Source organism: Kwoniella shandongensis, chromosome 2 (assembly GCF_008629635.2).
Source record: "Kwoniella shandongensis chromosome 2, complete sequence".
Taxonomy (NCBI): domain Eukaryota; kingdom Fungi; phylum Basidiomycota; class Tremellomycetes; order Tremellales; family Cryptococcaceae; genus Kwoniella; species Kwoniella shandongensis.
The window spans coordinates 142,527-162,611 of NC_089288.1; the positions used below are offsets into that span (position 1 = coordinate 142,527).

Here is a 20,085-nt window from a genome sequence, read left to right on the forward strand (position 1 = left end):
GATTTACAAGTAGACAGAACATATTTGTCAGCCATGGAATGCATGTATTTGTGAGGAGGTGAGGGGGATGCATGCTTTGTTCCATGAGGCAATGGAGATTGCAGGCAATTGTTGTGCTTAAGCAAGTACAATAAACTCACTCTTCTCTTTCAAACTCAAGCAAGCCCATCGAGATTGGATTGTCATGATGATTGATACTATCAAGACTGCTGCTAGTGATAACACCGGCTAGAGCAGAGGAATTGCAGGTGTACTGAGGTGCTTGCCATTGGCTGGACATGCTGTTTGGGTTGACCCTGAGGATTGGACGTGGTCTTTGGGTCAAGGGGAGTTGCAGACGATAGCAGTGGCTGGACAGTCGATCAAATGAATATGACTTAGATCTCACCCTAAAATATGCTTATGAAGAGAGGCAATGAACAAATGGAAGATATGCTTTGTCAGAGGTGGTATTATATGGCAGATACCTACCACTAGGGTCTGACATTTCAGCATCCAGTTCTGGTACATCCATTGATCCTCTTGGAAGGACATCCGTTTCTCAATTCCTAGCAGTAGAAGCAAATGTCACCTTAGATGGTTGTTCGAGCTCGTTTCACAAGGTACAGAGAATGATGGTGGGCACCACTTCTGATCTGCAGCACATGATAAGTCCCAATGTATCTCTAGGTCTCATCAGACCTGGTACACTGAGGAGGCAGACACCTGACAGACAAGTGAAGTCAACAACTGAAGGACCGAGTGTAAGGGGAAGTGACCTATAGCTGTGGATAAAAGGAAGAACAAAGGTTGTTGGGAAGTAGGTCAATCAACTGTGTGCGCACAGCAAGGTAGGGCACATTGTTTCACAATTGTATTTAATCCAGAAACAGGCAGAGGTAAGGTATGAATGTGACATCTCATATTTAATTTAGCTGTTCCAAATTTGGTGTCACCATGTCATCCTGTAAAATTTGATATGAGTCTACCAATTGGGAACTAAGAGTACCTGAAGGAGCATCACCAGAGGATATCACAAAACTATTGATGAAAGTATGGCAGGTCACTACAATTGTGAGGTGAAACAGATTCGTTACATAATCCAAAAAAGCAGAAGCTAGATATTGTTTTCCAGCTCATTCGTGTGTCTCAGGTGAGGTGTGTGTTTGAAGCTCCTTTATATGGTGGGAATACATTGTGGAGGGTATTTACTTTGCCTGCTAGAGTAGAATGATTGCTTAGGGCACTTGGAGAACCCAGGAGATGCCACGACAGCTGCAAGCTACTGATCGTAGTATTAGGCGTGCACTCTTAATGCCAGCAGTACAGCTGCTTCTTGTCTCAATCTGTGCGCCTTGTGTTCTCAGCTGGGAGTAGAATTTGGACAATGAAACTGGTTTCTGAACGATCAGATACTCATAACCACGTGATCTCCGGATGCACGACTTGCTCGGACAACATTCAACTTTGTCTTTTACACCTTTCTTCTTCTCTTATGCATGCATATTGATACATAACATGGATGAAGCTATAGCCTACAAGCACGAGCATCCCCAGACGACCATATCCCAACTTTCGGCACGGTTCCACGTCCCATCCTTGACCTTGCACGATCATCTCACCGGTACTCACTCTGTCCGAGGACGCAACACTCGCTGCAACCTCTCAATTGAGCAGGAGGATGCTCTGGTCGATAAGATTAACTCTTATGCTGAGAGGGGGACTCTGTTAACACCTCAACATGTCACTGAGCTAGCGTCAGCCCTCTGTGGTCATGTGATGGGGAGGAATTGGACGAGCACCTTTCTCAGACGACATTCTGACAGAGTGTCATCGCGCTTTTACAAGGTGCAAGAGCTGGCAAGGCTACAAGCAGACACACCTGAGAACAGACAGGCTTTTTACACCCTGGTGAGTACTTTCTGACTGTCTTGACACAGGTGCTGACGCTCCACAGGTTAAATCCGTTTTGGATACAGGGCTGTATTCCCCTCACAACATGTACAACATGGACGAGACCGGATTCGCACTCTCGAGCAGTCGTCGTCAATGCAGAGTAGCTCCCCGAGGGGCTAACATCAAGTCCCAATCGTCTCTTGCTCCAAACACTCACATAACGGCTGTCGCGACCATCTCGACAGAGGATTCGCCTGTCCCTCCCTTCCTCATCTATAAAGGAGCGAATCTGATAGCGGAGTGGTTCGAATTGCGTGATAAACAGCCCCCCTTGATGGCAGAGGTGTCACACTCGGGCTTCATCAACGGCTACCTGCTCAACGAGTGGTTGAAAGACTGCTTTGATCCCCACACTCGCGACAGAGCCAGAGGCGAAAGGCGACTACTCTTCCTTGATGGCCATGGTACACATGTACAAGTAACCTTCTTGGAGGCTTGTTGGGAAAGGAATATCGTCTGTCTTATCCTTCCTGCTAATCTCAGTGGTGTATTTCAGCCTCTTGACGTCGACTTCTTCAATACACTCAAACTCGAGTACCACAAACAGGTCGACAACTATCAGCTGGGCTCAGAGGATGTGAGTGTGACGAAGGCGTACTTCTACAGGTGGTTCCAGCGAGCTTGGAAGGCTACGGCTACTCAAAGGCAGATTCGAGCTGCGTGGGCGAATGCAGGGCTTGTCCCTCTCGACCGAACCGTCATGCGAGCCCTTCCATCAACACCACCACCCCCACACGTCCCCCTTATCGAATTTGACACCCCCGAGAGCTCTCGCACACTCAGAGAACTTGACAGGAAGGTTCGCAGGGGAGAAATCGACCTCAAATCAGCTTTCCTGAAGACAGAAAAGGCTCTCGAGAAAGCATTAGCAGAGAAGACGCTATTGGAGAAGGACATTGCGAGAAGGGACGCTGCAGAAGAGGTGGATAGAGTGGCTAGGGGGAGTAACAAGAGGACAAGGATACTGCAGGGGCAATTATATGACCAGGCGTATCAAGAGAGTCATGCAGAGGAATTGGCTGAAAGGAAGGGAAGGGCGATAGCCACAGCCGAGAGAAAGAAGGCCAAAGCTCTGGCTACAGGTAAGCTAGTTGCATGATTTTTACATATTCTGGTAGAGTAGAGTCTGTTCTATTAGTGTACGAAGTAGCAAGGTTGTAACATGCATGCACGACGAGTTGTGAGCAATCTTCATAGCAGCACGGACGATTCGTAAGCGTCCGAGTGGCTGGTGCGTCCGAGTGTCACGTGGTTATGAGTAAGTTTGATATCAAAGAGGTCCAGGCTGATCTTGCCCAACGCCATCTAGGGCCCATTGAAAAAAGTCCAACTGGGAATCCTGCATTGAGTACTGATTTTGTTCAGACTGGCTGACATCTGCTGGCTGATGAGGACTGTAGATCTGAGTACCCAAGGCAGGATCAAGGGCGTCTGGTATACCAGAAGGATGAGCTTGTTGTGCCATCTGGGCCATATTGAGATATTGAGCACTCCCAAGCTCTGTGTGAACCTGACTATTTGAGTGTCCATGGTTCAGGCGATAGTCAGGAACCTCATACAAAACAGGAAGGCCAAATTGTGAGGGCAAGATATTGTCAGAAGGGGGCATTGTGTCTGGATAGTACATCCCAGGCAGAGTTGTCTGGGAGATAGGATTGGTGGATTGTACCCAGCTATCCGGGCTATGCCATGAAGAACAGAGTCCAGGTTCAAGGGCACTCAAGCTGCTTGAAGACAGCGCAGACATGAAATTGTCATCATCTGTTGACTTCCAATGTTGAGTATGTCTATCCTTCCACTCACTTGATTGGTGTTTGCCTCTCTGATGACTTTGTAAGCACTCCTCTATCTGATCAATATCTCTGCACAGTTCATCAACAACACTTTTCAAGTGTGTCACCTTTTGTGCATCGGCTTTCTTCTTTTCTACTTTTTTCAGATAAGACCGTCTACAAAAAAATGCGTCTAAAAAGCCCAGTTTTGATGGTCAGCAGATATGACACAGTAGTCATAGCATTATGGTCACGTAATGACTGCCTTCATACAACATGGAATAGTAACATGAGGGTTGAGCACTATCAGCTTTGAATGACAGGTTACTCACGCTTCTGTTTTGCAGTCAACTCAGACCAGTTATCAGGGTGCTCCACGTTCCGTGGCTTGATTGTGGATGTTGAGACCTCCACACTGTCTGCCAAGGATGACGACTGTTGTTGTGTGACTGCAGCTAGTAGTGCCTGGAAAGGTCCATCTATTAGTGAATACAAACGATGTTGAGCAGAAACATTACAAACCTGGACTTCCACTGAACAAGAGCTTGGGAGAATGCGCAAATACTCTACTAGCATTCTTTTTCTGTCCTTAAGCTTGAGAACCTGGTTCTGCAAGCTTGTTGCTAGGGTTGAAACATCATTTTTATGTACCTTTTGCCATTGCTGTTCCACATCGATCAGTCACTTTACTACTACAAAGTGGAGAATTTTGAAAAGGAAGCCGTACCTTTGCATACTCTCGTCGCTCCTGTTTCCTGTCTTCACTGAAACGTGACCGCCAGCGTCTGTTGGCCTCTCGGTGCCTCTGCCTAGTACGGGCTTTCCTGCTCTCCAGGTCCTCTGAATCTTTGCTCAAATCAGTCGTCAATGACAAGGATGTAGGCATTGCGGTGCACTCGTGAGCTATCTTGTGGAACTCATATGAATCACTCTCTGAACAGTGGGATGTTGTTGTGTGGCCAGGCTGATGTGTACTCAACAATCAGCCAGACTGTTGCAACATAGTTAACAACTGAATACTGCAACTTACTGGTCGCTGCTCCTGTGATGATGTCTGAGTGGCCCCATTGCCAAGAGCAGGGCTGATGGAATCAAAGATGCCTGGACCAGTGAAGTTTGACACTGGTTGATATTTCAGATAGGATAGGGACAAGTGCGGTGATGTAAAGGTGTGTGTTCAAGTGACAGAAGATGGGAGTAGACTTACTGCTTTGATAAGGCAAGTATTGATCCGGTGCGGTACCAGGGGAGAGATATCCCCCAGAAAGGTTGCTTGAAAATGTTCCCTCCATAGCAGTTTCCTAATATGAGATCAGTCTGATGAGCAGCAAATACGAAATGAAACACTTACTTGTACTGCTGTATCAAACATGACCTGGACACCAGCCACTGGCGGGGAGGTCTGATCAAGGTAGAGGTACTCATCCTGCCCGGGGTAAATCTCCTGGTTGTCAAAATGATAAGACATGATGTGAGATGTTTGAAAAGAGATGTGGAGCAGTAAGCAGTATGTTCTGATTTGATATAGGGAAAGTATGCAGTGTAGGTCAAAAGTGCAATATATGCTGATGAAACTTTAACCCCCAAATGAACCAACATTCGATGAGGTTACATGAATGAGGTTACATGAATGCCCGCCATACTGTGAGTGGCAAAAGGGTAGTGATGTCTTCCAAGCATATAAGTATGCTTCTCTCTAGGCTTCTTTCTTGCTTACATGCCTTCAATTGCCTTCAGCTGCTTCTTTGGTATGAGCCTATCTACTCTGTTTCATACTGCCCTGAGAGGCATGTCTGGCATCTGTTGCCAACATCTGCACAGGATTGGGAAAGAAGGGGGAAAGGGAGAAGAGTGTAGTTGTTGGGTTCCCTTCCAGTTGCAGCTTGATCATGTGAGCATCTGTTTGCATCTCGTGCATGCTGATTATTCACACCGGTGTTGAATCTTTGGTGGGATACGTTACTGAACAAGCCAGCTAGATAAAGTATAAGAAAACGCGCGTCGTGACAATGTCTTAGGTGTACACCAGTGCATCCAATATACTACTGCGGCATCTATCGTTCTATCTATGCCTTCTTTCCCTCCTCCTCGTCCCACTGTATCAACCGTCTCTCCCTTCTCACCCACTCCCTCAGTGCCATCCCTCCATCTCCTCTCTCGACGCTCCACTTGATCTCATCGACACATTTACCTAATCCCGGTGCATCTCGTAATTCCTCTGGACGCAGATTCAGTCCCGCTCTGAAAAGAAGGATCGTGATGCTCTGTTTTCGGGAGTCGTCTTTGATTGAGTTGAGCTTCTGGACGAGGAGGGGTAGCAGGATCGCGGTTGTGCGATTACCGGGTATTTCGGACAGACGATAGACGATCTTGGCTACGTATTCTAGTCTCTCAGCGTCTACCGTCGCGTCGATATCTGCCAAATAGTCCATGTTAGCACTTTACAATACTGTGGACCAAATCTCACTGTGAAGACTTACCTCCTTCGAGGACTCTCCTGACGAAGACCTCAACCTGCTTCATCCAACCACCCAACTCCTTCCCTTCCTTTACTCTCTCGTGCTCGCTTCTCACCATCACCGCGCAGACTTGGTCCACCAACTTCAGAATCGTGGCCTTCTCATCCCTCTCCCAAACTTGGGGTTTCGATCCTCGTTTCGATGAGACAGAGTGATGTCGACTGATGTTGGTCCATTGCATTGCGAGCCAGATGATGAGACCGTCACGAAGGACAAGTGATCGAGCGGCGGATTGGATAGCTGTCATACTTTCCATCACCTGTAAAAGAGGCACCTGTCAGCACGGGATATTCCCGGCCGAGCGATATTGAGAGCTGAACATACCTGTAAGACGGAGCGTCGGAAGGCTGGATCCAGAGAGGAACTGAAGAGAGTAGCCAAGAGCGACCAGACCTGTCTACGTCGAACGACTCGCCAATCCTACATTCACGTATCATCAGCATAAGCATCGTTCGTTGTATGATGACTAGTCATTATTCAGTCATGTCACTCACCGCTTCACTCCTGAGACCATCCCTCAAGAACCTAACCATCCATCCTCTTTCCCTCTTCCACCCGTCTTCCGAAGCGTACAGCATCGAGTATAACATCGGAGTGTCCGTAGTATCGAAGACCGGTCGCTGTAGTAAGAACCGGGAAGAGATCGGATACAAGAAGTGTGCTGGGTTACCCAACGATCGTAAGGAATGGGCGAAGAAGAGAGTAGTAAGGGTAGGTAAACGGGATGTAGGTGTGGGTATGGCGTGTCGAAGGAGTCGAAGTGTGTAGACGAGTTGTTCGCGTTCGTAGAAGGGAGTTTTCTGAACCATAACTTGAATATCAGCTTTCTGTTGCTCATCGTAGTGTGGCTGTGAATCGTTGTGCTACTCACAATGATCAAGCTGAAAGCCTTGGACAGAACGAATTGCGACAGTTGTCGGATATCCTTGTCTCTCGAAGACAGCCCACAGATCGTCAATCCCAGAACATTACTTCTGAGGATCTCTACCCAATCTAATCCCGTGATCCTCGTCCCTTCTCCCAAAGTACTCGCCAATAGACTCATCATAAATACGGGATCATATAGACCCTCTCCTGCTTCGGGCTCTCGGTCGTTATGCGCTTTGCCCCATCCTCGAAGTGGTCTTCGTACAGGATATGCTTGACAAGTTGCGAATACCTTTTGAGGATCCAACGAGTTCAACGCGTCCCAACTTCTCTCTCCTGCGCTCAAAATGCCGGTTGCGGACCAGTACTTCAGTATACTAGCAACTGAAAGCTTTCGGTATGCTTCGAAGAGCTGGAAGAGATGCAAAATCTTTCGATCAGGTTCCGACATCGTTCCTCTATAGAGTAAGATGAGGGGCTCGATGAAGTTGGGTTGACAAGAAACATAGGTGGAAGCGGAGAAAAGTGCGTGGAGCAGAGAAGTGAAGGTGAGTCGGAGTACAGGTGGACAGTCGGAACTCGTGCACTTCGAGTATACTGGAGTATTGAGGAGAGCTTGGAGCTGTTGACGGATGAAACTTGCCTGTAGTGTGGTAGGAGGTTAGCCATCAAACAAGAAAATAACTAAGGATAAGAGCTCACTCTGAGCTCGACTCGAGTAGTGAGCAGCGTAGCAAGCTCAACAGCTGCAGCCACTTCCAGTCGATCCTCGATAACAGCCATAACGACAGGCTCAGCCAATGAGACCTTGATCTCCAGCTCGTCAGTCGAAGTTATAGCATTGACTGCGATATCAGTTAGCGTCATCTCATGGCTGAGGTTCCTTCAACCACTCACAGAGGCTCTTCAAGGCTAATAATCCCTCCTCGGGCATCGCAGCGTCATTTGAGCACAATCGCACAGCGTACTGCAAGCCCAATTCTACCAGATGCAGAACCGCTGGTCGCGTTTCAATTTGACCAGTCTTTGCAAGAGCTTCCACAAATTGCGCTGTTGATGTTCTGAAGTCTGCGAGTGTGAGACCAGTGATAGCTTCGTTCACTTTCTGTGGTTCCTGGCTTGCGATGCTGGTCAGAATGCGCACTGCCGATTTCTGCACATCACTGGCACTGCTCGATTTTGTCAACGCGGTGAGGGCCAGACTGACGACATCGAGTGATTTGTCGGAGGGTAGCTCCAGAATATGCTCTACAGTGGGAAGGATGCGAGAGTCGGCAAGAGTAGTTGAATCTTTTGTCAAGACTGAGATGACGGATTTGGCTGCTTTGACAGACGAGGCCACGAGGTTCGCCAAGAGTTTGTAGGCCGAGTCGTCTCCTATCGCCAATAGCTCCCGAATAGCATCCTTCTTGACGGAGAGTTTGGAAAGGCCAGAGCTGGTCTCGCGGTCCAAAGTTGGGCTTTCTAGCAGGTTTACTACCGAGTCGATAACCTTGAAATGTGCCAAAGCCGTCAAATGACCAATGGCGAAAGCGGGATCCCTAGTAGCCACAATGATTGACGATATGATCTCAGTGATCTCACTTGTGATTGATGGCGCGATTTTGTCAACGCGTTTGATAAGCACTTTAGCTGTCTGTTTGGCGGGATCGCTCTGCAAGAAACGGATCCATGGTCGAAGTAGTGCGAGGCTCTACATTGCTGCCATCAGTAGACGATGCGTGCAGCGGGCGGCAAGAAGGAACTCACTCCCTCGACATTCTTGCCCTTCTTGTCGGCTTGTAACAAATCGATACAAAGCTGAACGAAAGTCTGCGCTACTGCCTGGTCCGTAGGGCTCGATTCGTCGAGAAGTGAAATGAGAGCATCCAGTTCTGCAATCTGTCAGCATATGCCGTCCGACAAGTCATGTTATTAGGCTTACCACTCCTGTATGGCTTGCCCTCATCCCCCGCAATCAAAGCCTTTACGCTGGGGTTCTCGAATATCAAGTATTTGATCTCTGCCGCAGCTTTCACGTCCCGCACCTGCCTCAGGCAATGATGAAGCAAAGTCAGGGCAGACTGTTTCGCACCTTCCGAATCGAGGATACTCTTCTTGCCCGATAACAGATGAAGGATGAATCTTGCTTTGCGAACGATGGACCAGTCATTCGACGAGATGACGAATGCTGATAAACGTTCTCTGAGATCCGCTGTCGCCCATTCTTGACTTGATGTCGTAAGACTGGTCTTCTCGAATGATCGTTGAGCCCACTCGGATTCCTCTCTGAGTCGAAGCGTATCATCGGCAGGTTCTATAGAGGTAATATTAACCTTGTGTTTTGCAGGAGAGAATGAAGAGGACCTACCTTCTGCCTTGGCACTACTCTTCTTTCCGGACACGATTGACAGATCGCCTTTCATTCCCTTGACGAGCTCTTTCAATCCCACTCTCGCTTGTCCTGCATCCTTGGCCTTTTGAAGGAGCTCGTCAAGTTTCTCCACAATGGCAAACAAGAATTTGAATTCCTTCTGTTTACTTGTCATTGCCAACAAGACCCTTCGAAGGTAGCCCATGACCACTCCTGCCGCTTCGGTACTGATCAGTTGTCCCATTATCTTCGCGGATAACTGTTCCACGACAGTCATAACCACAGGACTGATCATCTCGGTCGGTCGAGTGTATTCAAAGAAGTCAGGGACAACAGCAAAGGTATCTTCGATATACCGATACGGAGTCTTGACGCATCGTCTGAAGCAGTCGTCAAGGAACGATAGGAGATGGATCTGCTGAGCGAGAAGCATAGGTCCAGAAACGGTGTCGGAAGAGCGGGGAAGTGCTTCCAGCCAGATATCCAGCTCGGCGGTGTCGTGCTCGAAGAGAAGAGTGGGGAGAAGCAGGTGCTTGACAAGAGAGATTGTTTTGTGGAATGTCACCGATTGTCTTGTTGACAAGTTGAGAAGTAAAATATGATACAGATATGTGTATTGGGATCCAGCTGATTGAGATTTATCAGTATGTGTCATCTCATCGCGCTGACACGGAAGCACGTACCTGCTTTGTTCATCCAACTCCAGTCTTTCACCTCGCTCAACAATTGCAAAACGTGCAATTGACTCAACGCCTCGAAGCCCTCCACGTTCCCTCTCGCTTGACCGAAGCCACCACCCATCCCGGCAGTTCCAATAGTACCGACACTCGCAACACTTCCAGAATCACTGATGACACTTCCTTCCCTCGCCTCCCTTTTGGCCCTTCGCTCTGCGCTAGCGCTTGAAGCTGAAACGAGCAGTCGACCGACATCGAACCGCACCTCTTGCGCCATGGTTGGCATGGTCTTGTTGCAAAGCCCAAACAGTCGAAGAGCCACTTCAGTCAACATGGCAGACTTGGATGCAAGTGCGATTTCGATGTCCGTTTCCGGTTCAGCGGGTGCCATAGTCGCTGCTTTCTGGGCAAATGCGATGATCACACCGAGTTCCGGGATTCGCTTACGAGCTTCCATCTCAAGCTCTCGTCGACGTCGAGCCCAGGGGTTCTCCTGTGAAGTCGAAGGCTCCGCGCCGATATCTGCCTCGATCTGCTTGAACAGGTCTTGGACAATGGCTAGCTTTTGCAGACCACGTGCAAGAGTAATGGCGGTAACGTGTTGCACAAGGCCGTCGGTGTGTTGTAAACCCCTCATGACGTGTGTTCGAGTGAGTGGGGAAGGAAGGATCGATTCGATCATGGTTGACAGTGCCGGTGGTTGTGCGCGGAAAGGCACAATAGATGGGTCGACCCCTGATGGAACAGGTTGTTTGAAGGTGGAAAGAGCAGGGGGAGGGAGGGAGATAATCCGACCAACATAAGCCATAGTGGCTATCCATCGTGCGTTCAGACGAGGGTCCAGGGCAAGCGCGGAATGAGCCCAGTAGCTATAGGTCATGTCAGCCCTTATCTAGCTTTCATAGGTCACGATACTTACCCTGCGATAAGCTCGGGACACGCCTCGAAAACCTTCACCATCCAGTCTCCCACCAATCCATCGTCATCGACAGCCTTGTGGCCTACCTTTCTGACCACATTGCCGAGGATCCTGTTGTGTAGACCCTGCCTCCAGGAGTCGTTGCTACCGTCTCCAACACCTCCATTCTGTTTAACTTCTCCCTCTTCCACTTCGGCTCCGGTAGTTTCGTCGACCACTTTTCGTGGATACCATCCCGCGTCTGGGAAGCACACACCCTTCCCTGGGGTAGCAGTGATGTTCTCTAAGAAAGCCATAACCATCTCCGAGATGGTCTTTCCTGTAGTCTCTTCCTTATCTCCTCGCGAAAGAAGCTGCCAGAGATTCTCGATAGATCGTTCGTGGAACAGCACAAGAGATGTTCGTCGATTTAGACCGGCGGATTGACCAGATATCGCATCCCACAAGCCCGTCAAGATTCGAAGAACAGTGAGAGGAGGATCGGCAGCGAGACCAGCGTACAGCGGTGGGAGGATGTTCCTGGCGTGGGCGTGAAAGGCAGAAGTGGAAAGAAGGGGAAGAATGGTTCGCAGGATGAGATGTCGAATGTCTAGACAACCACAAAAAAAAAGGTTAGTACGGTCAACGTTATAAAGCGATACCGAACTGGACGTACCTGGTTTATCCAAAGGATCTTTCTCGCTGTACGCGACCATCCCTTCTTTGTTTCTCCGTCGCATACCCATCTGCTTTCCCAGTCCTCTCACGCTGCCGCCTTCCACCAGGGTTGACCACACCTTCATCCCAAGTTGACCAATTGTCTGTGCGCCGCCAAGTACCGCTGTAGGAGGATCCACGCTCATCGCTGCGGACGCGAGGAGGTATCCATGGTAAACATCATCTCGTTTGCCAGATTGAACGAGTCGGTTAAGCTGAAAGGAAGAAGGCTATCAGTACAACAGGATACTGGCAAGATATATAGGGAGTATCACTTACATAGTCATGGTATGGTTCAGTGGGAGCGACAATCTTGTTCACAAGGCCAATGACGGAAGTGCGGAAGAATGGCACGGGAGTGAGAATGTTGATGATTTCGGACAAGAGTTCAACAGCAGCATGTGTCTGCTGCTCGTTCTTGGTCTAAAGAAGTATTGTCAGTCTAATGGTTATTAGTATCATGATGGGACATGAATGCAACTCACCTGATCACCGACCTGCCACGCTCTGAATATCTCATCACAAGTAGGAGACGCATCAAGGTAATGTTGGAGGATGATAACCGTTGGATTTGTGATTGCCAATGGCAAGGAGGAGTGTGGCGTGACTATCTGCTGTCGAAAAGAAACGAATGCTGGAAGGGGATCAGAATTTATCGTTCGGTAGCCCGTTTGCGATGCAAGTGCTCGACTGAGTTTACTTACCTTGCGGTGAACCAGTGTCCAACCCATCTTTGACAGCTTTGCCGGAGACGAACGCTTTCGTACCTGCTTTAGGTCGATGCAAGACAGGTGGAGCTGTCGCATTCGGATCGGGGATTTCCCTTTTCCTCTTCAAGCCCATGATTGATCGGGAGCTACGTGCGAGTGCTCGACTATCGATGTAAACGTTGATGAATGCAATGACTCAAACAGCTTGATCCTTCTTGTTTCGTGTTCGCTGTCACTTTCGAAAATCCAAAGCAATCAACTTCAAACCTCCACTGCAGTCACGTGATGGTAAGACGGGATCAAATCTCATTTGTCGCGTGGCAATTCGCAGTTTACTCTTGCGCGGTATCGTTGTCAACAAGCCATCTTGGTTTCCTGAGTAGATGTGTTACATCTCCCGTCTGATCGTACATTTGACCCAATCTGAACCATCCCAGCTCATATTCTATTCGCGCTTGGTCTCAATCCGAGTAAGAAGATGACGGAATCAGGGAATGTTATACGGAATGGAAGACGAGTTGCCATCAGAGCTTATGCAGTGTCAGGGCAAGTATGAGTGGTCCGGTCTGCGGTCTGCGCTCCCATCTCATAGGAGGATAACAATGTTATTGTGATCTGCAAAGAAAACAGCCTCTTTGAGCTTGCTCGGTTCCAATCTCCTTCACCACTCTCATCCACTAACTGATTCACAAATTGTCAATGTTCTGATCATTCCTTTTCTTTTCGTTCTTTGTCAAGTAATCAAATCACGTTCATTAACCGTTCGACCTCATCAACCCGATTCTTTGGAGCCGACACCCCCTTTGCCATCTCGCCCTTCCGCTGTCGCTGTGTCAGTTACTCGTCTTGGCGTAGCTCAAGGACAACCAACGATAAAACAACACCTCACATTGATTTAGTCTCCTCAATCCCGATCGGTCTCGCACAATGCCGCCTCACACCATCTCTCCTTCTCCTTCGTCACAAGGTCTAGGCATTTCCTTCTCGACCCTCTCACCGCCGCCGGTCGATCCCTCTCCCCAACGGTTGACAGGGATGGTACCCAGACCTGCTCCGCCCCAAGCGTCTCCCACTCGATCTCATCCTCCTCGTGGACCAAGCGATGGACGTGGTCAATCCCTCTTCCAGCCAGCCTTTTCATTACGACCTACACATACTCGAAGTGGTAGTGGGAAGGGATTTACCAGCTTTAGTGCGTTAGCTCCTAGTCCCGCAAACAATCAACGTCCGATGGGACCCCGAGCTTCTACAGCTGTGGAATCACCTAGACTTGGAGGACCGTCCAAACCCTACTACTCCGGAGGCTTCTCCACAGATTCTGGAGAGCAGCATCGGGAAGGTGAGGACGTGGAAGAGGAAGAGACGCCCAAACAACAGACGAGAAACCTTCCTTCTCCATCACGAACCGGATCGATCGCTTCCAACTTCTCCGCTTTGAGCAAACAAAGCAGAAAGTCGAAGAGTTCAGAGATGCTTCGCAAGTTCTCCAGAGGATCCGATACTTTCGGCGCAGGAGTGGGGAAATATCGTCCGTTATCGGGTGAAGATGAGGAAGAACCATCATCAACGATGGTTGAATCTTCTCCTCCTACTGGATCGATACCGATGCCCCATCCTCGGCGACCTTCCACTCGATCGCGAAGCGGAACAATCACCACTTCCAATGAGTCGAACAACAATGATTCCCCTTCTAGGGCGTCTTACCGAACTTATGGCACTGATCCTTCCCAAGATACTCATTCTAACAATATCCGCAACTTCCCCTTCCCACCATCACATGAACCCCGTACTGCAACTGCATATTCTGATCCTACCTCTGGTATGCCATACTACCGATACTCACATCCACCATCTCGACCTCTCCCCCGTTCTGTCTCTCAACCGCAATACCTTCATTCGGTTCCCGAGTTCCAGTTCGATCCTGCTCGACCTCCCGTCAGACCGCTACCGCAACCTCAACCCGACTCTGCCGCCATGTCAAAACGGGCTTCGGACATCAGTTCCGGTATACATTCCAAGAACGCCGCCTTGCTTTCCGCCGAGAGCGGAGGAATGATGTTAGCTTTCTCCCCTACTGGAGACGGGACCTATCGAGCTGGCGAGATTATCTGCGGAAGTGGGACAGGTCTCATCCCTTCGCATGAACCGCGATCACCCGAGAAACGTGATAACGATCGAACCGCTACACCCGAGGATGAGCTGAAGGCTAGACCGTGGAGCGATAGTACGATGTCACAACATCTTCGCAAGCCTACGATGCTGGGGCGACATGGTCGATCACTCTCTGATGGAGCGCAACTTCTCGCCAGACAAGGTACCCTTCTCCACCCATCATCGTCAAACCAACGAGCGTCGGCTGAACTGGGTGTACTGCTCGGTGGACCTAAATCAAGACGATTGTCACAGGGCAAGCTGTTGCCTCCTCCACCGGACGAACAAGCGTACAACGAGATGTGGGAGAAGAACAAGAAGGTTAGGCTAGAAGCGAGCAAGAAGGGCAAAGCAAGGGTAGAGGTGGATGTAGTTCTCGAGAGAGAATGTGTTGTCGAAGGCGGAGAAGTGAGAGGTAGATTAGAGGTCAGGATTACCGGCGGAAAGCGCGGTGAGGGGTTACGAGTTGGAGGCGGCAAGGTTCGAGTTGTCGGGTTCGAAGGTAAGTACTGAGAGGACTCTTCAGAAACTTGTGTGGCTCACAAAAGGCTGATGACCGGTCTGCAGAGATATCTGGCTCATCCCGACATATCTTCTATCACCAACCACACGCTTTACCCGTTTTCGATCCATCCATCCAACATAACCTCTCTTCCTCGCTCTTCGCGTCCGGACCTGACTCGGACGGCTATCGTCTCGCTGCTGAAGGCACTCATTCGATTCCTTTCCGAATGCGCTTACCTCTTGGTGGCGGTGCGAAGGGAACTTACACCCCGCCGGGTGGCAAAGGTCCTTGCGTGCGTTACGTCGTCGTCGGATCCGTCAAGATCCACATCCCTGCAACGGGGAAGCGATCGATTGCCCATTTCTACCGAAGTGTTGTAGTTTTGCCATATCTCAACCCAAGCGTCGTGCTCTCTCCTAGTCAAGAACCTGTCGAGGGGTATGTGGAAAGGGGTCTGGGTTGGAGTTTGACCGGGGAGAAGGGACGAGTGGAACTGAGAGTCAGTCTTGGTCGACGAGTTTGGGTCAGCGGTCAGAGGTTATGGTGTGAAGTCGGAATCAGGAACGATAGCACGAGAAAGGTCAGTCACTTCAACTGCTGGCGAAGTGAGACGGCCACGAATTGCTAACTGACGTAAAATAAATAACGCAGATCAAAACTCTCAACTTGGCCATTCTCCAGACTGTGCAGATATTCAACCCTCAACCGATGCTTGACACCGAGAACCTCCCCACACGACTCGTCAAGAAACGTCGTTCCCTTCAGAACTGTACAGGGATCGAAGCTGTGCCCGGTACGCCTGACGTCGACGCCTGTCAAACGACCACGCAACGACGTAAAGTCAGCGAGGAGATGATTGAGGCAGACTTCACGAATCAAGGTGCTGGTCGTGTGACGGGTAAGGGCTGGTGGACCGGTGTCGAGACGGGTGAGAGTGGACATTGGGATATGAGTATCCAGGTTCCGGTGAGTGATCCAGAACATCGATATCAATCAAGGAAAAACCTGACATTCTTTGTAGCCCGGTATGCTTTCGATTCGACGTACTCGTCTCATCGAAGTCCAATACATACTTCGAGTGACCCTCAACGGAACAATCTACGTTGATCTCCCCATCCAGCTGATCAACTTCCTCTCTATCGATCCTCCTCCCATGCCGAGCGACAGCGCGTCCCGACTGGTCTCAGCTCCCATCTCACAATCTGCTCGCGCTCCCGGTGATATGGGTATTGGCGCAGATGGTCAACCGCTGAAAGTCGGCATCAACTACGATGTCTACCAGCAACAACAACAGCGAGGGGTGGGATCACAGCAAGATCAGTCTCGACCTTTAGGCCAGAGATACGATTCTAATTTCACCTTGGACTCTGCTGCTGGACCCGCCCGAGCGAGCAGTACGACTTTGCACATCGATGCTCTTCTCCAAGCAGGACGAGCCAGAGCCGAAGCCGAAGCTCAAGCTCAAGGACAAGGTGGTCGAAGAGGAAGTCACGATAGTGGTCACACTGAAATAACAACAAAACAACGCCCGATGAGTATAGGCAGTGCTTATACCGCTGAGAGAGGCGCTGAACGATCATCTCGACCAGCCTCAATCATGAGCCGTACTAGATCGAACCCCAACTTACGACCGAAAGGTGCAAGAGGGATGTCATTCCAACAATCGGGGAAATCAGATGCTCGATCAGTTTTCTCCGACGACCTGGAAGAAGAAGAGGAAGAGGAGGATGCGCAGGAGATGGACAAAGCTGTTTTGGCAGCAAGGATGGCCCAAGGACGACAGCGGAGTTTGGCCATCATCCACCACGACTTGTCGCGTGAAGCGAGAGATGCTTTCGGCGGAGCGGATCAGGAGGACATTCTCAGTCCGGGGAGGGAGACTCCGCCAGATGGAGAGTTCCGACCATGTGATACCCCAAGCGAGGAGGTGTATAATATGGTTGGAGATACTCCCGAGTCCAAAGCAGAAGCGGAAGCCAGAACGCCTCTCACAGTAGCGGTATCTGTGGAGAGTCACCCAGGTCTCGAGGTGATCGAAGGTGATGCGGAAAGTCAATCTAACCATGTCGAGCATTTGCACCAACATCAAGATCAAGATCAAGAGGACGATGGTCAACACGAAGAGATGGTCGAAAAACATAATGGACTCGGTGTAGAACTTGGCGATGAGACAGTTCTCGAGAACATGGTTCCTGAAGACAGGGAAGAATTGGAAGAAGTCATGTCACAACAAGGGCACGGTGACGATCAACCGGATCACGATGCGAACCAATACGATTACGCGGAAGAAGTCGAATCGGAGGACGAAGATATTGAAGCCGACGTATATTCACCTGCATTCCAACGATTACCTTTCCTCAACCCAGGCGAGACTTCGATGTTGTCGAGAGACCAGCATATCGCTCAGACCAGATCGATGTATGGTTCATTTGCGAATTCGGCAGTCAGCGGTGTTAGTGAGCAGGAATCAGAAGTTGGTCAAGTGTACCAAGCGACCAAGAGGAACGTTTCGGTGAGGTTACCACCGAGACTATTACCTCTTCCTCAGGGGGAAGCAGAATCGAACTCGAACTCGAACTCGACCTCGAACTTGAACGTGCCTCGCTCGGGTAGCGTGCCTCATACTCTACTCGCACATGCGCAGAGGAGAGGATCACACGTCTCGACTCATTCCACTGCAGCGGAGAGTGGTAGACGAGATAGCATCAACAGTGTTAGATCGGCCGGTAATCCCGTAGTCGCCCGAAGAGGATCTACCACGACCACGTCTTTGGGTCTGACTGCACCTGTCGAGGGCTTGGCAGCTCGAAGAGGATCTTCGGTCGTTGCGCAATCGTCACCTCTTCGACCAACCGCTTCTGATGAAGGGCAACAAAGGTCTGCTTCACCTGCTCCTAGCGGTGCTGCGAAGGTGATCACGAAGAAATCGTCGTTCTCCTTCGCCACCCCCAAATCACCCCTTCGAGTCAAGATCCCTCTCACCACTGGTGCAGGCGCCGCTTCGCCTGATCCTATCAACAGACATCTCAGTCCTGCGCCTAGTGCTAGCAGCGGTCTGTCCCCGAGAAGCACCGCACCACAAGTGAAGGCGTCTGATATGGTGCGAGGTCATTCGGCCAACTCTACCTCGCATTTGAGGAACGAGGTGGTCATGTCTCCGACGGAGGGATCACCCAACATGAGCGGAGACGAAGATCATATTCCGGGTCTAGCTCCCTCCATCGCTTCTGATTCAGGATCGTCGTCCGAGGGTAATCCGCTTTACTCTCCACCCGCATTCGACCTTCCTCACATCACCACTTCCCCTCCACCCAACGGACAGCACAGGTCTTTACCCTACGCTCCTAGTCCCGGAGGAGGTGGAGGAATGGGATACCAACCTTTCCCCACTTCGCACTCGCACTTGTCCACACGACAGAAGGAGATGACGACGGACCAGAACTGGAATCCAGGACACGATTTCCTCCTCTCCGGCGCTGCGACTCAAGTCAATTTCATGCATCATCACCCACAAGGATCTCCTCATTCACCTATCCACTCTTCACCACGATCACCATTCACGCGTTCTCCCGCTCCTTCGGACGGCGGAAACAACAACAACAACTCTTTATCCGTCGCTTCGAGGAAAGCGATGCGTGCGAGCGTTAGTCCCGGTCCTGGCTCCGGCTCCGGTCCGAGGAGGGAATCGTCCTTGCCTCTCCCGTTACCTTTACCGATTGGATACGACGAGACTTCCAGCTTAGGAGGACATAGTACGAACAGTCCACACTCGTCGCCATCAAGTTGTCATTCCATCTTGCCCAGTGTGAAAAACAAGATTGCACAACTCGAATCGCGTGATGAAGCTTTACGCAAATTCAGCGTATCCGGTGCGGCAGTAACGACGACAACACCTTCGTCACCAGCTAGGAAGATGTCCTCCTCTCCCGCGCCCGTCCCCGCTCCGGCCCCTGTTGCCCGACCTTCCCTTGCCCTTGCGGGTGGTTCACCGTCTGGTCAAACGCAATCGAAACGGAAGAGTTATACAACCGCGTTAGCTCCTCGTCCTGTTAGAAGTACGTCCGACGACTCGTATTCCCACTCTTATTCGTCGCAACAACGACAACCGGTCTACGAGAGGGGACCCAACTCTGCTGCTCCCGGAGGAGGAGGAGGATTGGGTCACACGACATGGGTTGCGAAACGATACTACGCACCAGAACGACAATCGTCCTACGGCCCGCTGGCGCCGAGCGAACAAGGTTGGGCAGGATCTAATGATGGAAGTGTACGATCGAGAACTTCAAACGTACCTTCTGCTCCGCAGTCGATGAACGGGAGTCTGTCATTGTCGCCAAGGACGATGATGGTCCCAAGACTTGATCCGTTCGGATTAGGTTTCGGATCTGGTTCAGTGGGTCTCCACCACGACCAAGACCAAGAGCAGGAGCACGAACAGGTTCGACAACAGCGAGTACGAGTTCGACCAGAGCAAGAGCAAGGGCAGTACGATTATGGTGTTGATGTCGAGCATGGACAAGGGAGGAATCAATCGTTCGCAAGTCACAGTACCTCTGCGACAGATATCGAACGAGCCCTCAACAACGGCACAACTTCCCAGGGACAAGGAGAAGGAGAACAACACAAAGTGGTCAAACCTAAAGTATCAGGTTTTTGGCAAGATGTCGATAGGGTAGGATACAAGGTGTTTGATAGTGCCAGCGGAAGCGGGAGCGGGAGCGGGGGAAGTGCGAGTGCTAGGGCAAGTGCGAGAGATGCGAGAGTGAGCTTGTCGGAGGCGACGGATGAGAGCGATGGGTTGTTGTAACTCCACGAGCGAGTGGTGCCAAGCGAGAGATAGTCGGGGCGAGGGGGAGATCTTTGTAAAGGACAATCTTTCTAGTGCATTTTAGTATTAATACAATCTAGATCTTGTAATAGTATACCAATGATCGTCTGCTTAGTTCGTACATACGCATAGTTTGTAGACGTTGTGATGGAT

General features: G+C 50.2%; 2 protein-coding genes across 2 annotated transcripts; one reads left to right on the top strand and one right to left on the bottom strand.

Annotated features, from left to right (window-relative positions):
• Positions 1–5,773: 5,773 nt before the first annotated feature.
• On the bottom strand, positions 5,774–12,581 carry CI109_100763 (uncharacterized protein; the record flags this gene model as incomplete). Its single annotated transcript, XM_032006201.1, has 16 exons — positions 5,774–6,123; positions 6,188–6,485; positions 6,551–6,646; positions 6,721–7,026; positions 7,098–7,736; positions 7,796–7,938; positions 7,991–8,786; positions 8,843–8,967; positions 9,018–9,389; positions 9,444–10,073; positions 10,130–10,992; positions 11,043–11,631; positions 11,698–11,953; positions 12,018–12,161; positions 12,224–12,372; positions 12,443–12,581. 16 exons carry the CDS (start codon positions 12,579–12,581, stop codon positions 5,774–5,776), a joined length of 5,895 nt encoding a protein of 1,964 aa, XP_031859595.1.
• Positions 12,582–13,375: 794 nt separating this feature from the next.
• CI109_100764 (uncharacterized protein) lies at positions 13,376–19,911 on the top strand (the record flags this gene model as incomplete). Its single annotated transcript, XM_032006200.1, has 4 exons — positions 13,376–15,101; positions 15,167–15,684; positions 15,756–16,070; positions 16,126–19,911. 4 exons carry the CDS (start codon positions 13,376–13,378, stop codon positions 19,909–19,911), a joined length of 6,345 nt encoding a protein of 2,114 aa, XP_031859594.1.
• Positions 19,912–20,085: the final 174 nt, after the last annotated feature.